Source organism: Gossypium hirsutum, chromosome D04, assembly GCF_007990345.1.
Source record: "Gossypium hirsutum isolate 1008001.06 chromosome D04, Gossypium_hirsutum_v2.1, whole genome shotgun sequence".
Classification (NCBI taxonomy): domain Eukaryota; kingdom Viridiplantae; phylum Streptophyta; class Magnoliopsida; order Malvales; family Malvaceae; genus Gossypium; species Gossypium hirsutum.
In genome coordinates, this window is record NC_053440.1 from 40,493,460 (window position 1) to 40,515,498 (window position 22,039).

At 33.2% G+C, this 22,039-nt stretch overlaps 2 protein-coding genes across 2 annotated transcripts; one reads left to right on the top strand and one right to left on the bottom strand.

The window, feature by feature from the left end:
* Positions 1 to 3,289: 3,289 nt before the first annotated feature.
* LOC107899497 (protein fluG) lies at positions 3,290 to 11,263 on the top strand. Its single transcript, XM_016825223.2, has 18 exons — positions 3,290 to 3,584; positions 4,184 to 4,435; positions 4,564 to 4,631; positions 4,969 to 5,084; positions 5,155 to 5,260; positions 5,565 to 5,721; positions 5,812 to 5,907; positions 6,128 to 6,176; positions 6,805 to 7,073; positions 7,703 to 7,875; positions 8,093 to 8,213; positions 8,277 to 8,329; positions 8,423 to 8,552; positions 9,294 to 9,439; positions 9,828 to 10,016; positions 10,134 to 10,366; positions 10,739 to 10,881; positions 11,010 to 11,263. Exons 1-18 carry the CDS (start codon positions 3,423 to 3,425, stop codon positions 11,070 to 11,072), a joined length of 2,526 nt encoding a protein of 841 aa, XP_016680712.2. The 5' UTR covers positions 3,290 to 3,422; the 3' UTR covers positions 11,073 to 11,263.
* A 1,253-nt stretch (positions 11,264 to 12,516) lies between these two features.
* LOC107899496 (WD repeat-containing protein 3) lies at positions 12,517 to 18,263 on the bottom strand. The gene is made up of 12 exons (XM_041091155.1): positions 17,940 to 18,263; positions 17,431 to 17,646; positions 16,214 to 17,335; positions 15,731 to 15,853; positions 15,000 to 15,181; positions 14,684 to 14,915; positions 14,324 to 14,533; positions 13,972 to 14,100; positions 13,565 to 13,633; positions 13,251 to 13,373; positions 13,047 to 13,097; positions 12,517 to 12,954 (listed from the first exon to the last, which is right to left on the bottom strand). The coding sequence occupies exons 1-12, from the start codon at positions 18,171 to 18,173 to the stop codon at positions 12,811 to 12,813; spliced, it is 2,835 nt and encodes a 944-aa protein (XP_040947089.1). The 5' UTR covers positions 18,174 to 18,263; the 3' UTR covers positions 12,517 to 12,810.
* Positions 18,264 to 22,039: the final 3,776 nt, after the last annotated feature.

Sequence of the window (22,039 nt, forward strand, 5' to 3'; positions counted from 1 at the left end):
AATTTTACTGAAACAGGGCTGGATTGATTTCGAGATCCCCTGTTCTAACTTTGGAAAATTACCAAAAATTGTAAAAAAATAATTATGGCATGAAATTTATATCCTTGGATTCCTTATTGATTATATTTTTAATAGAAACAAGAGAAACCATTTTTCAAATTTTGTACAGAGAGTTAAGGGAATTTTTGTGAGGAAGGGTCAGAACCATTGGGCAGTGAAACAGGGGAAGGTTTAATGAATAAACTGTACTAATTGGCTGGGTCAAAAATTCTGAAATTTTTATGGTGAAATGTTATATGAGTCTAGTTTCAGGAAAAAATTACGGAACTCAATTTGGAGCCCTGTAGCTCCAGATAAAAATAAATTAGCGACTATGACGCAGAAAAACAGTTTGCTGGAAATTGCCTAAACAATGAAGTTATTCATGAATAAGTTTATATTTTGGTGTAGTTATGTGAGTAATTACTTATTTATCATGTGTTTACTTACTAAGCTATATGCTTACTCGATTTTATTTTTCTCTTGATTATAGTGACTTCCAACAACTCGGAAATTTGGAACGAAGTCAGACAATCATCCACACTATCCTTCACACTTGGGGTATTTTGCTACTATCGCTCCGGAAATTTTATGGCATGTATAGACGACCTATGAAGTATGGAATCATCATGTAAACTTATGTTATGCCTCGTTTTAAATGTGGTGTTCATTAATAGTTAAATTGTGAGTATTGTTATAAATGAGTTTGGTTGATATATATATATTGGATTGTGTTTTAAATTTGCAGGAGGTTTAAGCAAAATTAAGCAGAAATGCTGTCGAAATTTAAAAAAAAAAACTTAGTAATACCTCATACTCTGTTCCGAGCCGGAATACGAGTAAGGGGTGTTACAAGACACGTGTCTAATAGGTACGGAGCTCGCCCAGAATGTCAGTCCCATGAACAGAAAGGACCGCGTGCTCTGTAGACACGTGCCCAACACACCTGGAGTTCATAGAGAATGTCAGTACTAGAGGCAGTGGAGTCAAGACAAAATAGTAGGCCCTATCATGAGCTAAATAGCATTTATAACAACATGTATAAATACCTGAACACTCCTATAAACAATATATGAGAAAATATTAACCAACAATTATATATATTAATATTTATTGAACGATTGAATTTTTTTACATAAAAATAATTAGAAAATTTTAATTTACATCAAATTTGACATCCATGATTTATATGATTAAAATATAATATATGATGATTGGATCATTAAAATATTAATAGTATAAAGAGATACGAAAAGGTATAAAACTAATTTAATTTTACACGTAGATCACTCCCTATTATTATATTTGCTAAAACCAATATCATATGTTTTTATAAACAATGATCAAATAGAAAAGAAATCTTATCAAGATTATATAGAGAGTGATATGAGTAAAAAGTAGAAAAACTATTTGAAACTCAAGTAGGATAAATCTCAAAATTATATATGAATGTGTAATTTGATACATTAATTTTCATTTGGTGCAATTATATATATAAAACTTTGATTGTAGGGTGAATTTTGGCCGATTGAGTCTTAGCTCAATTGACATGGGCATTGTTGTCAATGCAAGACAACATGAGTTTGAGTGCGCTGAAGCACATTATCTTTCTATTTATGGGTTAGGGAGGGGCTATGAGTAGTTCTATATATTGTGTCAGCAAGAACAAATATGATTAGAACCTATAACAAGATTGTTCAAAAAAAAACTTTGATTGTAGTTTAAAAGTATACATGAAACTTTGGTTTTGAATCAACTATATACACTTAAATAAATACATCAATATATTTTTATAATAAATATAATTATTTGTGTACGCAATATGAAAACTTAAAACAATGCTATATTAGATAAAGTTGAATCAAATCAAGACTTGATGTATAAAAATGTACAAAATCAAAATTCATATATAATATTATATATTAAACTAAAATTTATATGTAATTTTTAGATTAAGATTTGTTGAGTAATATTTTCTTGTGTGTTATTGATAGGAATGTTCGGGTATTTATACATGTTGCTACATATGCTATTATAGCTCATGATAGGGCCCCACTATTTTGTCTTGACCCCACTGCCTCTAGTATTGGCATTCTCTGTCCCTAGTACTGACATTCTCTGTGAACTCCAAGTTTGCTAGGCACGTGCCTACGGAGCACGCGGTCCTTTCTGTTCCTAGAACTGACATTCTGGACGAGCTTCGTACCTACTGGACGCGTGTCTAGGTGACTTGCGAAGCACGCAGCCCTTTGGTAGCCTTGTCCTTGGCTTTGCCTTGAGAGCTGGGTCCACGAGCTCGCTCTGCGAGTAGTGTCCGCGAACTCGCCTTGCTATTCTCTTCGTGGCTCGCTTCGCACTTAATCTTCAGGTGGGACTTATCCAAGTCACGAGTCGAGACCTGGATCCCTAGTAGGACTCGGGTCGATGATACTTGATGTATAACAAGATGCAAAAAGTGATACATTTTTCATTTAGGATATAATAAAAATATTAAATATTAAAAAAAACATGCTATATTTGAAGCTTTCCTTTGTTAAAAAGAAATCCTGTGAAGTTAAAATATTAAATACTACCAAAATATTTATGTTCTCGAAAAGTTATTTTTCTTCATAATAAAAAATAATAGGCTATTCCTTTTTTCCTTTTCCAATCCCGTAGATCAAGGAAAATGAATTCGAGATTTCCAGACTTCCAGTTACTATTAAAGGGTAAATTCAACCACAGGTCACCCAATTATAGCCACTTTTCTCTTTTGGTCTTGCAACTGTCATTTTTTTTAATTTGATACGTTTTCTTTTTCAATCTATGCATCATTTTAATTTGGTCACTCAACTAATTGAGAATTTTTTTTTTTGCTTATTTTCGTTAACTGCTATTAATATGTGATAGGAGGGTGATGTGACAGTTAAAAATCATTATAATAATAAATTTAACTTTAAACTTTTATTATAATTTTAAAAAATTATTAATCCTCAAAATTTAATTATAGCTAAATCGATATAATATATAAAAGTTTAAAGTTAAATTTATTATTATACTGCTTTTTAATTATCACATCACTCTCATGTCACAGATTTAACTACACTTGATAGAAATAGATAAAAAGATGGATTAATTGAGTGACTAAATTTAAAAAATTGATGGTTGAGTGATTAAAAAAATAATTAGGTGACCATGGATGAAAAAAAAATTACAAGAATTTAGAAAAGGGGAAAAGTTGAAAAAGAAAGAAAAGTCGAACAAGGAAAATGTTAAAAAGCCATTTTGTTGTAGTCAAAACTCAAATGGTTCGCAAAACTATCTATTGGGAAGTAATTTAACGTCATTTGATTTCCCGGCAGAATAAGAAAAGGAAAATTTTGCGGGAAAGGGAAAGAAAAAGAATGGTGTTTGCAGAGTTGAGAGAAGCCATTGAGAAAATGAAGGTGGTGGATTCTCATGCGCACAGTATTGTTCCTTTAGATTCCTCTTTTGCTTTCATCAATTCACTGTCTGAAGCAACTGGCGACGCCTTATCCTTGGCTCCTTACTCCCTTTCTTTCAAGGCAATGGCAGCCACTCTCCTCCTCCTCCTCCTCTTATTCTTCTTATTTTTTAATCTTATAAATCAATCAGTTTATTTTCATTTCCAATGGTGACTTAATGTCTTTTGATTCTTTGACTTAATACTATAAAACAGTGGTGGAAACTTTTTTCTTTTTCTTTTGGTGTTAAGTATTGCTGTTTGTGTGAAATTGTTTTCGATAGTTTGAAGCGACGTTCAAATTCAATTTTCCTTTTACTATTTGTCTATTTCTTTAATGCTTTGTTTCTAATTTTGTTCCATAGATTTATGAATCTTACGTTTTAAGCTTGTTTGGTTCTCAGTTTAATAATAGATCTGGAATAGTTTGACTTTGCTTTGACATTTCTTGGATCGTTAAATCTGCTGGTTGAAAGTTGAAAATGAATAAATGAATATCTGTTCAAACAAAGCCTTGATTCAAAATGTAAAAGTGCAGCTTTTTGAATAACAAAAGTGTTTGGTTTTACGTATCATAGACCAACTGTGCTATAATTGTAAATAAAGTCAATCGTTATTGCCTGATAACTTTGAAAAAGTAGGGCTCTAACCTTTTGTTCTGAGACAGTTTGGTTTTGACAGAGGAATTTGAGGGAGATTGCAGAATTCTATGGCACGGAGTCATCATTGGATGCTGTAGAACAATATCGCAGATTGTCTGGATTGCAATCCATTAGCTCAAAGTGCTTTAAAGCTGCAGGAATCTCTACTATTCTTATTGATGATGGACTGAAGCTTGACAAGAAACATGACATTCAGTGGCATAAGAATTTTGTTCCATTTGTTGGTAGGATACTCAGAATTGAATCCCTGGCTGAGGAGATCCTTAATGGGGTAGGATCCCTTCTTAACCTTCTTTTTAAATTTATATTAAATTCTAGTAAATATTATCATTGATGGCAAGTTCATTTTTCACATTTTTTTATATCTTTGGTGTTGTTACAACTTACATATGTTTACAGGAGATGCCAGATGGATCTACCTGGACATTGGATGCATTCACCGAAACATTTTTGAAAAGCTTGAGGTCATATCCTTTCAGATAGTTATAGATGTTTGTAATAGTCATTTTCCATTACTCACACATATGTGGCTTGTAGAACCTATATTTACCATCACGGCTTTACCACTTTTTGTTCATCCTGTGACCTGCTCATTCTAACTGAAAGACATCTACTTCCATGGTTCTTTCTATTGATTTGAAATTAACACATCATCTGCAACATCTAATTGAAGATTTAGGGACAGTTCATGTAACTTCGGTTGACCACCAGTGAAAGATTATTGAGGTTAGCCTCCCTAACTGGTAAGGATGAATAGATAAGAAGAGCTTGCTGTCCTAGCTGGATTTCTTAACTCACTGTTACAGTTGCAAATGAGATTGTTGGGTTGAAGAGCATAGCTGCATACCGCAGTGGTTTGGAAATCAATCCACATGTCACCAGAGAGGATGCTGAGATTGGTCTTTCTGAAGTTTTACAACGTAAGTATACTATAGCCTCTGAATTGGACTTTTTGCATTTATCAGTGGATATAACAATTTCCCATTTCAGGTGGGAAACCTGTACGAATTACAAATAAAAGCTTAATTGACCATATATTCATTCATGGTTTGGAGGTAGCTCTACAGTTTGATTTGCCGTTGCAGATACACACAGGGTAAGATAAGCTTTTACATTGTTAAATGTTCCCCAACTAAACCCTTGTCGATTGCTAGGAAATTGAGGAAATGAACTTGAGTTGGATTGGATAGCAATCTGAAAGGGGCCCTGCCAGATGAAATTAAAGTTTATATCAAATTAGCGGTTGGTCTCTATGTTGAAATTAGCAAGGTCCAATAGGCAGCTCATCTATTCCAAGTTATTCTCCTTATAAGTGAGCTATCAGGTTGCACGCATGCAACCCAAATGCACTTTTAGCATCTTTTTCCTTATTTCTCGTGTTTCATTTCTCCCACAACTAGCTTTGGAGACAAAGATTTGGATTTACGGCTAGCCAATCCTCTTCATCTTCGAACCCTTTTGGAGGATAAAAGATTTTCCGGGTGTCGCATTGTTCTTTTGCATGCATCCTACCCGTTTTCAAAGGAAGCTTCATATCTAGCCTCTATCTATCCCCAGGTGAAAATTCTACTCTCTAGTGGATCACCTCATTCTTTAAACTTATTCAATCTTCCATGTTCCTTTGTATATAATGAGTCGTACTTTCAGGTTTACCTTGACTTTGGGTTGGCAATTCCCAAGCTCAGTTTTCATGGGATGATATCCTCAGTCAAAGAACTTTTGGAGTTAGCTCCCATAAAGAAGGTGAGAATAGTCGCCCAAAGGAAATATTGAGAATCCGTACTCAGTGTACAGAAGTTCTTAAGAAAATGAACATTTGTTTTTTTAGATAATCACACAACTTAGTAAAGAGCTCTATACTAGTTCATCCAGTGAGGAATCTGTCAATAGACACGGTTGGTTCTTTTTATATGTGCTCTAAGTTTGTTTTATTACTGATTGATCTTAAACGCAAAAATTGCAGGTCATGTTCAGCACTGATGCAGTTGCAACTCCTGAAACATACTACTTAGGTCAGTCGAAGTTTCCATCCGCACATATCATAGAATGGCTGGAGAATGATGCTTCTGATTGTATTCATTCTATTTTTAAGAATCTCATGTCCAAACCTGATCACTCTTAGATTATTATTGTCTGTCTGTACTGCTGGCGATTAAAAATTTGCATTGCACCAGGAACAGTTCTAAGTGCTAGAAATTTTCAATTTTTCATATTCTCGATATTCATTAAAAATTCTGATTAGAAAACACTGAATTACCATCTAAAATAGCCCTTTAATATCTTTAAAGAAATAGTTACTCCCTTATAGAAACTGTTTTTTCTAAGTTTATATATTCATGTACACGTAGAGGTTTTGCTGTGTGAATCTGTCTTGGGATTGGAAGGTGCAACATAAATTTTATTTCTTTGAGGAACGAGTTCGTTTCTGTGCAGGTGCATGTATTTGGCATGGTCCTCACCCTTCACTTTATTGACAAAAATAGGACTAATTTGTTAAAGCATTGGAAAAGTCTAGAAGCCTTCAATTGTTTGAGGGTTTATTTGATAAAACAACTTCTGAAGTAAATTATTAGATTTCCTTGTCTTACACAAAATAGAATCCACGTGATGACGAGGCCTAAACCTACTCCTTTGTTTCAGGTGCCAAAAGAGCGCGTGAAGTTGTCTTTTCTGTTCTACGTGATTCATGCATTGATCACGATCTCTTGATCACTGAAGCTATTGAAGCATCCAAGGACATCTTTGCCCGGACTGCTATACAATTATACAAGATTAATATAGGCGAGGAACTAGTAGGTTTAAAGGCTAGTGACTCTCCTAGCTACGTGATAGGGACAAATGTTCCAGAACATAGTGTTTCCCTTGTTCGTATTTTATGGGCAGATGCTTCCGGACAGCATAGATGCCGAGTAAGGTTTCTTTTTCTTCGTATAGATCAGTTATTCATTCTTTGATTAAGTTCATCATCACAACTCTCAGGAAGAAATATAAGTTATTCCTTTGCCACTATCTGAAAAACGAGGAAACTCAAAAACTTTACTAAAGGGAATTACCAACTTTGATGAGCAAACCTATAACTTCTAAAAATCAAATTAATTTCCTTTTCCCTCTATTCTTCGGATGCTACCTTAGGGATCATATGCTGGCTGGTTTATGCATCATTCACCTAATAGTGCAAAAACATTAATCTGTTTTGAATTTCTATATCCTGTTAGTTCCTATTGCAAGTTTTATGTTGTAGTTATTCTGCCAGCAATTGGACTTTATTACTCCAAAATAGAAGCCAATGGTTTGGTTGATCCTAATAACAATATGATGCCTTAATGGCACATTGGAGGAAAGATTGAGATCGTTTTCATGCTATATAATTGTGCCTTAGGCTATATTTTCTTTCTTTTATCAGGTTCTATAATTATATGGTATGTACTGAATAGTACTATTGTAGATGTCATTTGTTCAAGGAGTGTTCTTGACCATTTGTGACTGTAAGGGTAATCTGCAATTTAGCTGTTTCTTCTTAATTTATTTGACATTTCAGGTTGTCCCCAAGAAACGCTTTAACGATGTTGTGAGGAAAAATGGTGTCGGTTTGACTTTTGCATGTATGGCAATGAGTTCCGCTGTTGATGGTCCAGCTGATGAGACTAATCTAACTGGGACTGGTGAGATTAGACTGATGCCTGACCTATCGACTTGGAGGGAAATCCCATGGTACTGTATCTTTGAGGAATAATATCTGGTTTACCGCAATGGGAAATATTTCTATCTTCCCCTTCAATACCTTCACAATTTTACATGCGTTTGCATCATTTAGTATTTCCTGTTTTGCTTTCATATCTTTGACATGAATATCTCTTTGTTATCGTTGCTAACATTGTTAATTTTCATTATGCCTTTAAAATAATGTTGGTACCCTCTTCCTCAATAGGAAAAAACAAGAGGAGATGGTCTTGGCTGACATGCATCTTAAACCTGGGGATGCATGGGAATATTGCCCAAGAGAGGCCCTACGAAGAGTTTCAAAAGTTCTAAAAGATGAATTCAACTTGGTACGTCAGGTGGTCTGTCATGCATATGAATTCACGCTCAATTAATGAATTCTATATATGCAGGTAATGAATGCAGGATTTGAAAATGAATTTTATCTCTTGAAAAAGCTAGAAAGGTGGGTGACATAGGCACTTCCCTCCTTTTTGTTGTTTTAGCAGCCTTTAGCTCTGGTTAATTGTAATGAATTTTTCCCCTTGAAAACTTGCAGAGAGGGGAAAGAGGAGTGGGTGCCAATCGACTCAAAACCTTATTGCTCCTCTTCTGGATTTGATGCTATCTCCACTTTATTTCAAGAAATTGTTGCAGCTCTAAATTCCTTGAATGTTGCTGTTGAGCAGGTACAGATGAGAAGTCATGTTCTTGATATCCACTATCATTGGAGGGACTTTCATCAACTGATACTATGCGGCTGTCATTAAATTTATTCATATTTTACCTGACAATTAGTTTGTCTTCATTATGTCTGTTATTTAGTTGAGTGTCTGCATTAAGACACAAGTACATAATCCAAGATAAGAATAAACGTGCAGAGATCAACCGAGTTTGCCCAAGTACCCATTCAGGTGTTCTTTTAGTGTGAGTGCACGAGATGTACTGAGATCATTGCAATTGTTCATGTAGCCTACTTCCAAATCAAAGAATCTTTGGTTGCGTTATCCTTTTCTAAAATGTAATAAATTTCAACACACTAAATGCATCCCTTTTCTTACAAGTGGTTAAGAACAAAGGTCTACTATTTGAACCTTTTATGAGTTGCCAGGCTTGCAGAAAACGATTAATAAACAATCATCAGTAATGGATCCCTATGGTAATAACTTTAGATGATGGTATAAGCATTTTATCATGTAATAATTATCTAGAAATTTTGTTTCTTTTCTCAATTATGTTAAGTTTCTATAATAACAAATAAAAGTAGAGATCCAGTGGTTTTATTCGTTTTCCTTAATGGGGAGCCATCATTTTCTCTGGTTTCCTTCGTCCCTCCCTCTCCTGAATGCTGCTTTTTTGTGCATCTTAGGAAGTGAAAAGTTGAGTATTACTTGATTCTCCTGGCTTACTTTAGCTTTCAAAATTTACAGATGCATGCAGAAGCTGGAAATGGTCAGTATGAAATGGCTTTGGGGTACACTGCTTGTACATATGCTGCTGACAACTTGATTTTCACGCGCGAAGTTGTTAGGGCTATTGCAAATAAACATGGGCTGTTGGCAACGTTTGTCCCCAAGTAAGTTGTAACTTTTTCTTATTTTGACCAATGCTTTCTACCTCATCTTCTGGTCAAGGCCTATAGTTTCTGATATTTTTCGCTTTTGCTTTGGATGAAACTCAAATGGTTCATTAAAATATTTATTTTGTCATGTAGTGGTATTGCAGATGAAGGGTTTATTGAATGTCTACTAGTATACCAATTTATGCTTTATCATTCCAACTGAGTTACTGAATCTTTCTGATTATATAATAACAAATAAATATTATGGGAGACTCGTCTGATAATCATTTGAATTGAGCTAAACTTCATATATTAGTCAATGCTGTGAGGCTTTCATGCATGTTTTTCCCTTAACGTTAGAAACTTGGAATACCCAACATTTTAACTATGTTTCTCTGCCCAGGTATGCTTTGGATGACATAGGTTCTGGATCCCATGTGCATCTCAGTTTATGGCAGAATGGACAAAATGTTTTCCAAGCATCTGATGCATCTTCTCAGCATGGAATGTCTAAAGTTGGAGAGGAGTTCATGGCAGGGGTTTTAGATCATCTTCCCTCAATTTTGGCATTCACGGCACCACTTCCAAATAGGTTTATTCTCTACTTCTTGCACACATGTGTATTTGCTGCACGTGATAATATTACTGTAATGCATTCATGTATTCTAAATCTACTTTGATTTTATGTTCAACTTTTATTTGTCTTCAGTTATGATCGCATACAACCTAATACATGGAGTGGAGCATATCAATGCTGGGGCAAAGAAAACAGAGAAGCACCTTTGAGGACTGCATGCCCACCTGGGATTCCAAATGGATTTGTGAGCAACTTTGAGATCAAATCTTTTGACGGATGTGCAAATCCACACTTGGGATTGGCTGCTATAATTGCTGCTGGAATTGATGGTCTAAGACGGCATCTTCATCTGCCTCAACCTATTGGTAAGATTACATTTTTTTTTGTTGGTATTTAAAGATTTTTCACTGCATAATAGCTTTTGTTATCAGAAACTTTAAACAGATTGTGCTCAAACTCTTCATGTTGCTTGAAGTACTTGAAGTACCACGGTTAACGCATATTTGGACACGGGTATTGAAAAGCTTAGAAAATACTGAAGCCAACTCATGTGGACACATATCATATGTAACGCTCACGTCAAAGTTCAAATAACATAGCTTTTGACACATACACTGCATAAATTGGTTAAAAAGTTAATCTGCAGAAAGTAATGGTCTTCGACTGAATATTCCATTACTACTTGAAATCTATACTCTGACGTTACCATCTCAATGCAATTTTTATGAATAAAACAGATGCAAATCCAGCTACACTAGAAGGGAAACTATCGAGACTTCCTAAATCACTTTCTGAATCTTTAGAAGCTCTTCAGAAAGACAATGTCTTGAAGGAGCTGATTGGTGAAAAGCTTGTTGTTGCTATAACCGGAGTTCGAAAGGTAATTTCCATCCACGTTTACCTGAAGGTTTCATCTTCGAAAATTTTAAATCCATGAATGCATGCATGCATGATCTGTTCCATGTTCTGCCTCGATGCTTAAATCGAAATACATCTAATGCATTTCAGGCAGAAATTGAGTACTATTCGAAGAATAAGGAAGCATACAAACAACTTATTCACCGTTATTAAGTTGATGAATCAATATCCAAGCAGTTGGGGGAAGAGTAAGGAGTTTTGTCACTCTTAAAATAAATTGATAGATGATGCTAATCATGGTTAATAACTTTGGGGTGTTGGCTACTTTTACATTTTTATATATGCAACATTTTGTTGTAGAATAATGGTTTATCTCCGTTATGTTTCTTAAGCTATTTAATCCATTTCTCTAGGTTCAAGGACTTTCCCTTTTATAAGGGGAAGATTTATTCACAGTATTACCATTGTTGAAATTTAAGTTAAAATGAACTTATTGAAATGAAGTACGTTCTAAAATTAAATTGTCATGGTTTGACATCAATTAATTAAGTTTTGATGAATTAAACTAATAAGAAAAATATATATATATAAAATAATAAAATTTTCGAGATGTATTCAATAAGCAAAAATAATGAGTTCATTATAACTTATTACATAATACATAAACAATGTAGATTTTAAGCTTCACAAGTGAACTTAATAAATTATTATATTTAGTATGCATAGATTTTAAGTTTCACAAATTCTTTAAAGATTAGTATTTACATTTTTTTTATTCTACAAATAAATTTAAAAGATTATCATGATCTTGCTTGAAAAGTCTAAAAATTCTATTTACAATCAAATCATTACTGTTTAATTATTGCGATCTCTCATAAAAAGATAATGATATATTAATCTAACTTGCCTTTTATTTTTCTATCTTATATTTTTTAAGTAAAGTTTTGTCATAAGTTTCTCATTTTTGGAAAGACCAATCCATAAAAAGAACTTGTAATTGCAAGCTTATGCTTGTAATAATGAAAAGGAAAAGTTAATATTTAGTCAGTAAACCACCTTCAAAAATTGTCGTTTACCTTTTTTTTTATATATTTATTTTTATGTTTTATTACATTTTTATTAAATACTTGTCAACCTTAGAAAAATTTAAAAACTTCATTAATAATTTATCAAATATTATTTTAAAAAAAATTCTTAACCTAAAACTAAAACATTTCAAAATTGACTTGCATAGATTAGTGATTAAAACTTTTACCAACACTCATTTGACACAAATTTAAATCATGTTGCCCCATCCCACAATATTATATATGAAAAAAGAACACTTCAGGATTTTATTTGTAAGAACCATAATTATTACAAGATTATTGTTGCAAGAACGAAAACACTTCAAGAAAGAAAAGATTATTGTACTTTAATTTTTTTAATAATACAATATAGTTATCTCAAACCACATACCTCAAACATGATCATTTTTCCATATGATCTTAAAACCCTAATATTGTTGAGATTAAAAATACGAATACATACCGAAATGACATCGAATAGATAATTGAGTTTGAATCCAACATCTATGACCCCTTTATTAGGATCAACCTCGTTTGTACTAATATATACCAATGAACAATTTCTGTTACATTAGATGATTGAGTCACTATTAAGCAGTCTAGTCAAAATCCATTGGACAGCCATAATTGTATTATAGACATTGTTATAATAATAAAACCCTTCTTAGTAGTCATTCGGGCCCATAAATATAAGCAAACTGGTCATGAAAACTTCAAAATTTCACTTGGATGATGATCTTCGTATATTACAGACAACTGAGGCAAATAAGAGAACTTAGAATACAAAAATATGCTTCTTACCTGAAGCATGAAGATCATTCCGGGAAGCACTCTCTAAACCTTAAAAATAAAGAATGAAAGTATTGCCCATGTTGGAGATCAGTCTATTTCTTCTGTTTCTTCTTTTTTTTGTTTTCTGTTTTGGTCTCTGTTCTTGCTTCTAAACGTTTTGACTGCTGCGAACGAATCTCCAGCAACTTCGACTTTGCATCTCGGAATAGAGCATCGGATCTTGAAGCCATCAGTTGCTGAAATCAAAGGACACATAAGGGTGGAAAATAAGTTTTAGCCTTTTTATTAGAAATTTAAGTGATGATAGTGGAAATGCCATTTTATAAACCTTTAGATGATCCATTGCTGCAAGGTTGAAACCAAGAGTATCTTTGCATTCCTGAGAAATTCGAAAGGTTATGTCATTGAAATGGATCCTTAAAGTTTTCCAATATTTAAAATTTGTTAGGGGCTCCTAATTGCAGAACTGAACGTTCTTGTTCCAAGGGAATATGCAGGTTCAAGACGAGTATAATCCAAAGTACATATTTACCTTAACTCGTGGATAAATAATCTCCTTTAGAGCAGCCAACACTGGTCTGGCAGATGGGGTACTAATTAACTGACTATGATGTATCTGCAACAACACTGTAACAATCCTGCAAACCAGCTCAACCTGTGCAAACAAGATATATTGTAACTAACAACAGTAAGTACCAAATGATGAGTGCTCAAATGCATAAAACATATGCTTTCGTAACATCGATAGCTTTAGTGTTTATCTCAAAGAGAATGCATGGTGTACATGACACATCTATTTACAAAAACATCCAACCATAAAGACATTTATAATGCAAGGTGGCCAACCTTGTCTGGATTTGAAGTCCAGTCCTTTGTATAAGAGAGCAGCTTGAGAGCATCTGAGAATGGTAATGCCTGGGCAGAGAACAACTTTGAGTCAGTAAGATAAACAATAAGATGCGTAAAAAATGAAAGGTTCCTATTCATAATCTACCACAATCCTGAAGTGAAGTTCAATTTAACTTCTAGACAAAACAAAGATAGTCAAGCTTTCATATATGATTTTTCTTTTATTAATTGTGAGAAGCTGAATTACTAACTTGGCTATTGACATGGCTGGAATATGAATAGAAACTCAATTTAAAGTTGCTGAATTTTCAGCATATGCGTGGTATTTGGTCCTATTATAAGGTAAATAATTAACTAAACAAGTAGAAAATCATGGACTGCAATCCTAAGACACACTTAATTACCAGTAAAGTCTGCTCCAGATCATTGGTGCTAATATTTGAAAGAGCACGAAGGACATAATCAGATGGGGACAACCCAAGCATAATCATATTTGGCTGGAATTCAGCAACTTTTCCTCTGGCTTTCTCATCCTGAGATACAACATAGTAAACATATAAATTGGAACAACTTTCTTTTTCTTTTCTCCTCTTTCCTTAGGGGAAGAGAAAATTATTAAAAGCATCAATTAATGAGGGTCAAAATACAAATTTGGCATTCAAAGATAGATACCACTTTTTTTCCCAAACTTAACAAGCAAGTTAAAGCCATTAACATATCAATTTAGAACAAATGAACAAGGTAAGTGAAAAATACCTCATGTTCAGCTATTCGTTTCAACTCCACTTCCGCCACATCTAGTGCATCAATAATTGAATCAGTGGCTGTCAGGGTTTCCAAAGTTCTCTTCCCTGCTAATGCAACAGCTCCCTCCTCTGGAAGTTCTTCCTTTGGTATATGTTTGTCTTCAAATGTATTGTCAATGTCAGCCTCAAAAATTTCTTCCAATCTTTTCTCTTTTTCTTCCTGCACATTCAAGCAACGGTAAACACAAAAAGAGAATCCAGCTCTAAAGATAATCACAAATGCAGTAAGTAGAACTAGCTTAACAACAGCATTCTCCTTCCTGAGCCAAGAACTTCACTTTCGGTACACAGCACAAACGTTAGAAAGTACCTCAATAAAAAAAGGCTCCTCAGTACGATCCCAACGGCGAATGGACCGGTCATGAGATCCTGTAACAAAAAAGTCACCACGGTTGCTGACTGCAAGGCACCATACATCTGCATGATGCCCTTCAAGAGTTAAAAGCAACTCAAATTTATCGGCATCCCAGTACTTTACAAGGCGATCTTTCCCCACACTAAACATGTAATGTGTGTTGCGGACAAACTGAACTGCCATAACACTGATAAAATACCTCATCAGAATTGGTGATTAAAATGTTCAGCAAAAACCTCTTGCATTTCATGATAATTACCATCATACAAACCTGTCAGCATGAGCAAAGATGGATTTGTGGCAATCACCAAAATCCAAGCCCCAAATCCTCAAATTCTTGTCTGCGGATCCAGTTACAATCAAATCTCCGTCAGATGAAATATCCATACATAGGACAGGAAGTTTGTGGCCATATAAGGAAAGGAAAAATTTGAGCGAGTCCATAAAAAGAATCTGCATAAAAGGGAAAAGAAAATTGTCATTATCAAATAGGCTCATGATAATGCAAAACAAGTGGACTTGCAAATCCTAATTGATAAGAGGATAACACAATGTCATGCATGCTATAATGAAGTTAAATTGCAGAGAATGCTATTCAGTTTATTGAACTTTATTTTTTTTTTCACCAGAAGCTTCTATCAGAACATGTTTGGACAGAATCTGAAAACAAAAATTTTTAAAATCAGCAGATTTAATTAGCACACATTAGTCAATATTTGTAAGACATGATAAGTGCAGGAGGGGATGCAATATCACTTCTAGCTCTCACATATAAAACATGGGATAAAAAAGGTTCCATACAGGGGGTTGAAGACATAGTGAAGAAGTGAGATGAAGGAACTAAAGTATAATAACCTTGTGTTTTACAGGTTGAGCAGAAAAACTACGTGATGCTTCCATTTACAAATTATAGAAAAACAATAACAGAATAAATTCACCAAGACAAATAAAAGTGGACAAAGAAAATTCAATGGAGAGAAGGATAAGTCAGATTATTTCTACCTTCACAGTGCAATCCAGCAACGCAACAGCAACATATTTAGCATCTGGGCTAACGGCAACCACTAGAACATCATCATTCATTTTCATTGTCCTTACATTTGATATAGTAAGGCATTTAGAATCCTGAAAATCAACAAGACCAATCTAGCATCACTCATCTGTCAACTCAACATGACAACTACATTCATAATAAAGGATGAGTTATACATTCCACTACATAATGTATAAAGGCAGAGCTAAACAAGCTGAGCTTTGAAGCGATAAATCAAAAGTTAGCCACTAATCCTGAAAATTAACAAGACCAATCTAACATCACTCATCTGTCAACTCAACATGACAACTACATTCGTAATAAAGGACAAGTTATACATTCCACTACATAATGTATAAAGGCAAAGCTAAACAAGCTGAACTTTGAAGCAATAAATCAAAAGTTAGCCACTCAAAAAATTTAAGGAGGTTGTGAAGGTAGGAGGAACACACTTGACTAGGTCTCTGCTTGATTTGGTATCCCCAGAACTTCACATCATGGTCTGCACTACCGGTAACAAAACCATTTCCATTTGGAATGGTAGCAATTGACCTTATGGAGCCGCCATGAGCTTCAACAACTTCACTGAGAGTACCACTACCAATGTCAATAATTTCAATTTTCCCATCCCTAGTGCCAACCATTGCATACTTGTTATGAGGTACAATTAGGCCACAGAGTCCATAACCAGAATCAATTGTTCGTAGGCAAGAACCAGTACTTGGATTCCAAATCTTCACAGCATTGTGACTGGTTGACATCAAAAGAGTATTGTCTGAACTAAGTGTGACACTTCTAACATCAGAACGGTGTCCTTGAAGCTCAATAGCGAGTGTTTTTGTACTAGAACCGCTTTCAATTGAATAAAACTCCAATAAGTTATTATTCAAAGACAATGCTAAACTAGCTAGTGAGCTCTTCGGAGTGACTGGACAGAAAGAGATGGAACAGATCTTTTTGCTGGCTCGAATAGTTTGAAGGAGCTTAAAAACATCAGGAACTGTAACAACCAAGACATTCCCAGCTTCTTCAGTACCATGATTTGCTTCCACATTATCAGTCACTTCAACTCCCATTTTTGCAGATTTCTTCTCTTTCTTCCTATTAAGTCTACGTTTTGCTTTGCGCTTGGATTCAACTTCATCCAATACACGGAATATTTCAACCGTTTTTCCTGCTACCTGACACGCAAGCAAATTTCCAGACTTGCTAAATCTCACAGTTGCAACCCTATCCTTACCTTGCCGCTGAATTTCACCAAAGGGCTTTAGAACTTCCCACTTATTTTGAGTAGCTGACTCACCATCATTCCCAGTTTCAGGCCCAGTTTCATTCGCCATAGATTCTCCATTCATCAACTCATGCTTTACATTGTAGAATCTGAGTTCAAGATCTGCTGAACCAGTGACCAGGTATCTTTCATCTGGGTCAACATCAATAGACCAAATTTCACTATGATGGCCGCTAATAACTTGCATACAATGCTGAGTTTCAAGATCCCACACTCTCAAAAATTTATCCTTGGAAGAACTAACAAGTTTTTTGCCAGAATCAAGGAAAACAAGGTCCGTGATCTGCAAGATGTAAAATGCAAAGACATTAAAACATATAAAAAACAAATAACACGATAATTTGTTAACTATAATAGAAAAACTAACAAATGATAAACCTGATCACGATGCCCACGAAGGCGAAAAAGACCCGTCTCACCAACCACATCCCACAATATAACATCATTGTCTTTACTTCCAGAAGCAAGCAGAGATCCAACCTTATTGTACCTTAAAGCAGTCACAGCCCCCTTATGTCCATTCAATGTAGTCTCACAACTTCCTTTATCGCAATCCCAAATCCTTATACTACCATCCGCATAACCACTTGCTACCTGCAATTTAAATCTTTTTCTTTCATTCATACTTATTTTCATGAAAATCACGATAAATTCACCATCTAAAAACATTGTGAAAAACCTTGCGACTCAGTTGGGGTTGTCACTATTACAACTTACATTTTATAAAAGTTCCTAATTTATCAACGCGAAAACAATAACATACATGCTTATCATTCATCAAAATATTAAAAATAAAAAATTAAGGTTTTGCTTCTCTGAAAACTATAAAATAAAACGGAGCATTCATTATAATAATTGATAATGGAAGAGAAGACTAAATCTTTTACCAGTGAAGAAGGGGCGGAGGCGACACAGGTGACGGCGAGGGAGGGGGCACGAGAAGAAAGAGAAGGAGATAGAGTTTTAGTGCAGACGCCTTGACGGACGTGCCAAATACCGAGCTTCTCGAGAGCCGGAGCGAGTAGGTGCTTGCCTGAGCTGTCGTATGTGATATTGGATTCAACGGATACAATAACACCGAAGAAAGCCGCCGGCTCGTACCTTAGGTAGGATTTCACCATGGTCCGCCGCCGCCGCTGCTGCCGCTCTGCTTTTTGCTCTGGCGGTTTGGGTTTTTCTTCAGCTCTTGAGGTTTAACAGTGTCAAGGGTTTAAGCAAAGGTATAGTTGTGTGTTTTTAAGGATTTTGATTTGTAAATGGGCTAATTTAAAGCCCAATTAATTTAATTTCGGGTTTCAATATGAACGATGAACCCAATCTCTTCCTTTTTCGGGCTTCACATTTTCTAAGAAATTATTATAAGTTTTTTAAATATTACATAAATATAAAACTTAGGTATCTATCACAATTTTAGTTTTACGTTTATAAAAATATTAGTTTTTGTCATCAAAATTTATAAAAATTAAATGTGATTTTAATTAGAATGACAAAGTTGAAATAGTGAAAAGTATGATATTATGAGTATAAATTTTTCTAAATTTATAAAAATATTAAAAGACATAAATACTTTATCAAATAAATAAACTTTTGGGTATAGTATTTATATACAACAAGTAAGTAAAATAATAATAATTGCACCATAGTGCTTTTGAGATTTATACTTTAAAATTTTTGGATCATCTTATTTTAAATTCAGACAAGAGTCATTATAGCAAAATTTATAATAATAAAAAAAATAGAGGAAATTTCAATGTTGTTTGAGGGATTCAAAAGGTGACTTTAAATTAATTAGATTGAAAATTAATTTATTTTCACCACTTGAAGAATGGAGGCCACTTCACACCTTAATGTTATCAAGTCTTAGCTTATTATTTACTTTTATTATTAAAAGATAATGAGTCATTTCGTGGAAGTCCAAAACATTGCCGCCCATCTATTAATTACCTCACTTTCAACCAATAACGCTGCCCTTTCCAATTCATTTAATTATTTGTAAAACTTATTTTTAAATACCAAGTGAATTTATGATATTTAAAATTAGATATAGATTTTAAATTATTAAAAAAAAATTCTGAAAATGGATGAAAGCGGATTGCTAATCAAGCTGTGAATAGATGTGTAAGTTTAACCCATCAGATGCATTATTTGCAATAAAAAGTAAAAAATTTTTAGGTAACAAAATACTTTTTTAAATTAAATTAATAAAACATTATTTAGGTTGTGTTTGTTTTTCTAAATATAACTTTAAAAAAAATAATTTATGAGAAATAGATTTTTTTTTTTGAAAAAGTTGATTTTTTTTTATGTATAAATGATTTTGTGTAAAATATTCTCTATTGTTTGACAAAATTTTTTGAAATCAATTTTCAAATTTATTTTAAGTGAAACAAACATTATATTTATTACAAAATATTGTAAAAATATTTTTTTTGATAATCAAATTTTTTTATGATAAGATAAGATATTTTATATACTTAATAATAACAAATATCTAATTAAAAATTAATTTGAAGTTAAGCATATTATATTATATATATATATGAAAGGTAAGGCGAAGGTATAAAAAAATTAAGGATCATAATTAAATTATAAATTTTTGGAGGTGAAAAACCAATTTTATCATCATACAAATTCATAATTTTATAATTTTTTTTAAAGAATTTGCAAAGCAATGTTACCTTTTTCTAATGATACCAAAAATTAACTAGAGTACTAATTTGGAGAGTGGTTTTGACTTGGGGGACCAAGAGTCGATATGGACCAATTGAATTGATTAAAAACTGATTGAAATGGTTCAATGGTTTTTTTTTAATTTTAATAAAATTTTAATTGGATCGATGAACTGGTGACCTGATTAGTTCAACTATTGATTCAGTTTTAAAAATATTGCCTTCGTTTGGTGGGGCCAAGGCACGATAATAATATATTAAAACTTTTAGGATAAATGAATTTAAGTAGGATATAAACAAATAACCATATTTATATTCTAAAAAATATTCATAATTTATATTATGAACAATTTATCACCAAATATTGATAAATTTTAATATATTTTTATTATTAAAATGTTACTATAATTTTTTCTAGTAAAATATTAAGAATATTACTTAAAATTTAAAAATATTATTAATGTTAAATTTTATTATTAAAGTAAAATTGTAATAATAAATAATTTTATAAAAATAACATTAATTATTAATAACTTATGTTTAAAAATATTGAAATTTATAATATTTGGGATTAATATTTTAATATTTTTAAATATTTATTTAAAGTTAAAATGAGAATTTTATTTTTTAGGTGACTTTAGTCTCGTTGATTAAGAATTATGACTGTTTGATGATGAATTTCCATGTTAATTTATGGCTTCTTAATACATATTTGAATTCATTGGTCTTATAATTTTCTGCAGCATTTATGCTTTTGTATTAGCAACCTAATTTTGGTATAATATTTGCTCTAAAACATGCGTCCGAATGGAGGGGAGTTCTAAATTGGACTTTGCTTTGCCAAATGCCCCATTCATACCCAACTAACCAAATTTAAAGAAAAAAAAAACAGCAAACTAAGTGTTGCTGTTTAAAAGTGATAATGTCTTCTTTTTTTTTAATTAAAAGTGATATTTAAATTATATATATTTTTAATGTTAATATCTCTTGTTAGTTAATCGTGATCAATAATAACGCCTATCAATCTCATAAAAATACATACCATTGTCATATCATTATCTATATCTAATGGAAATTTTTAAAAGAAAAAAATTATAATATATGATAAAGTAGATACCTTATATTTACGTCAAGTGATATTTTCACAATTTTTTACATTTAATTTCTTATTAATTAATAAAATATATAAGTATTTTTTGCACATGTATATTAAAAATAAAATATATATTAAAATATTAATATTCAATTTTTTTTGAGTAAAATATCAAGGCTTCTTATTATAATATTAAAACAAAACAAAACACCCACCCACACCTAGCATTCTCATAGTCACATGTGGAGATCCAGCTATAAGCAACAACATTAACACATGAAAAACATAACTCTTAAAGACAAGAAAAATAAATGAAGAGCCTCGATCAAAACAGAAGGGCGATTCAAAACACAGCAGTGAAAATCCATCTAGCTTCCCCTGAGAACAAAACTTAGCATCAATCGCCTTTCTACAAAATTCCATTCTTCTGATAGATCAATACGCCACTGTAGACGAACCAGAATCAAACATCCACCGCCGGTCTTGATCTACCAAATTCGTTGCTTCTTCAGGTACGTTCTCTACCCAAAATTGAGGGCTTTCAAAGTTGAAACCTATTTGTGCAAGCTTATGAACAACTTCATTTGATTCCTGATTTGTGTGCCGAAAAGAAATAGAATTGAAAATTAGGGCCTTCATTTTAATTTCCTCAATATAGGTCCCAATCTCAGATCTATCTCGGGTCCCTTTTTAGATTTTTACTATGGTTGTTCTTGAATCCCCCTCCATTACTACCTCCCGAAAACCCATTTCTATCAAAAAAATCCAACGCTTGGACACATGCTAAGGCTTTCGCCGAGAAAGCATCCGCCACATGGTTGTTTACCACCACTCCACTACCCATGACTAACCCATGATTATCCCGGATTACAAACCCCGAACATGATTCACAAATTTGAGGTTTGAACATCGCATCAAAATTAACTTTTATTGTCAAATCATTCAGGGGAAGCCATTTCATTGTAGCATGTCTCGGTTTATTAGGTAACTTCAAGTTCACAAACTCTATCTCTTACATGAAACACTGAATTTTTGAACAGATATCTTGAATTGTTTGCCTTTTTCCTTATATGACAAATTTGTTGTGAGCAAACCAAAGGGACCATAGTGTTATTATTATTCTACCATAGGTAACATAACAATTCCTCTGTAGAATATATTCAAACCAATCCCAAAAATTATCATACTGAAGGGTTAATACCCAACTAAGTCCCAGTTTGTTCCA

Bases quoted from the DNA above. Each gene is read 5' to 3' on its own strand.
- LOC107899497 (XM_016825223.2), top strand. From the start codon at position 3,423: ATGGTGTTTGCAGAGTTGAGAGAAGCCATTGAGAAAATGAAGGTGGTG. The intron at 5,722-5,811 runs GTGAAAATTCTA...TCGTACTTTCAG, and splicing joins TAGCCTCTATCTATCCCCAG to GTTTACCTTGACTTTGGGTT. The intron at 8,330-8,422 runs GTGGGTGACATA...GAAAACTTGCAG, and splicing joins CTCTTGAAAAAGCTAGAAAG to AGAGGGGAAAGAGGAGTGGG.
- LOC107899496 (XM_041091155.1), bottom strand. From the start codon at position 18,173: ATGGTGAAATCCTACCTAAGGTACGAGCCGGCGGCTTTCTTCGGTGTT. The intron at 17,647-17,939 runs GTAAAAGATTTA...TTTAAATTGCAG, and splicing joins CCTCCGCCCCTTCTTCACTG to GTAGCAAGTGGTTATGCGGA. The intron at 13,634-13,971 runs GTAATTAAGTGT...TTCTCTGCCCAG, and splicing joins ATCTGGAGCAGACTTTACTG to GCATTACCATTCTCAGATGC.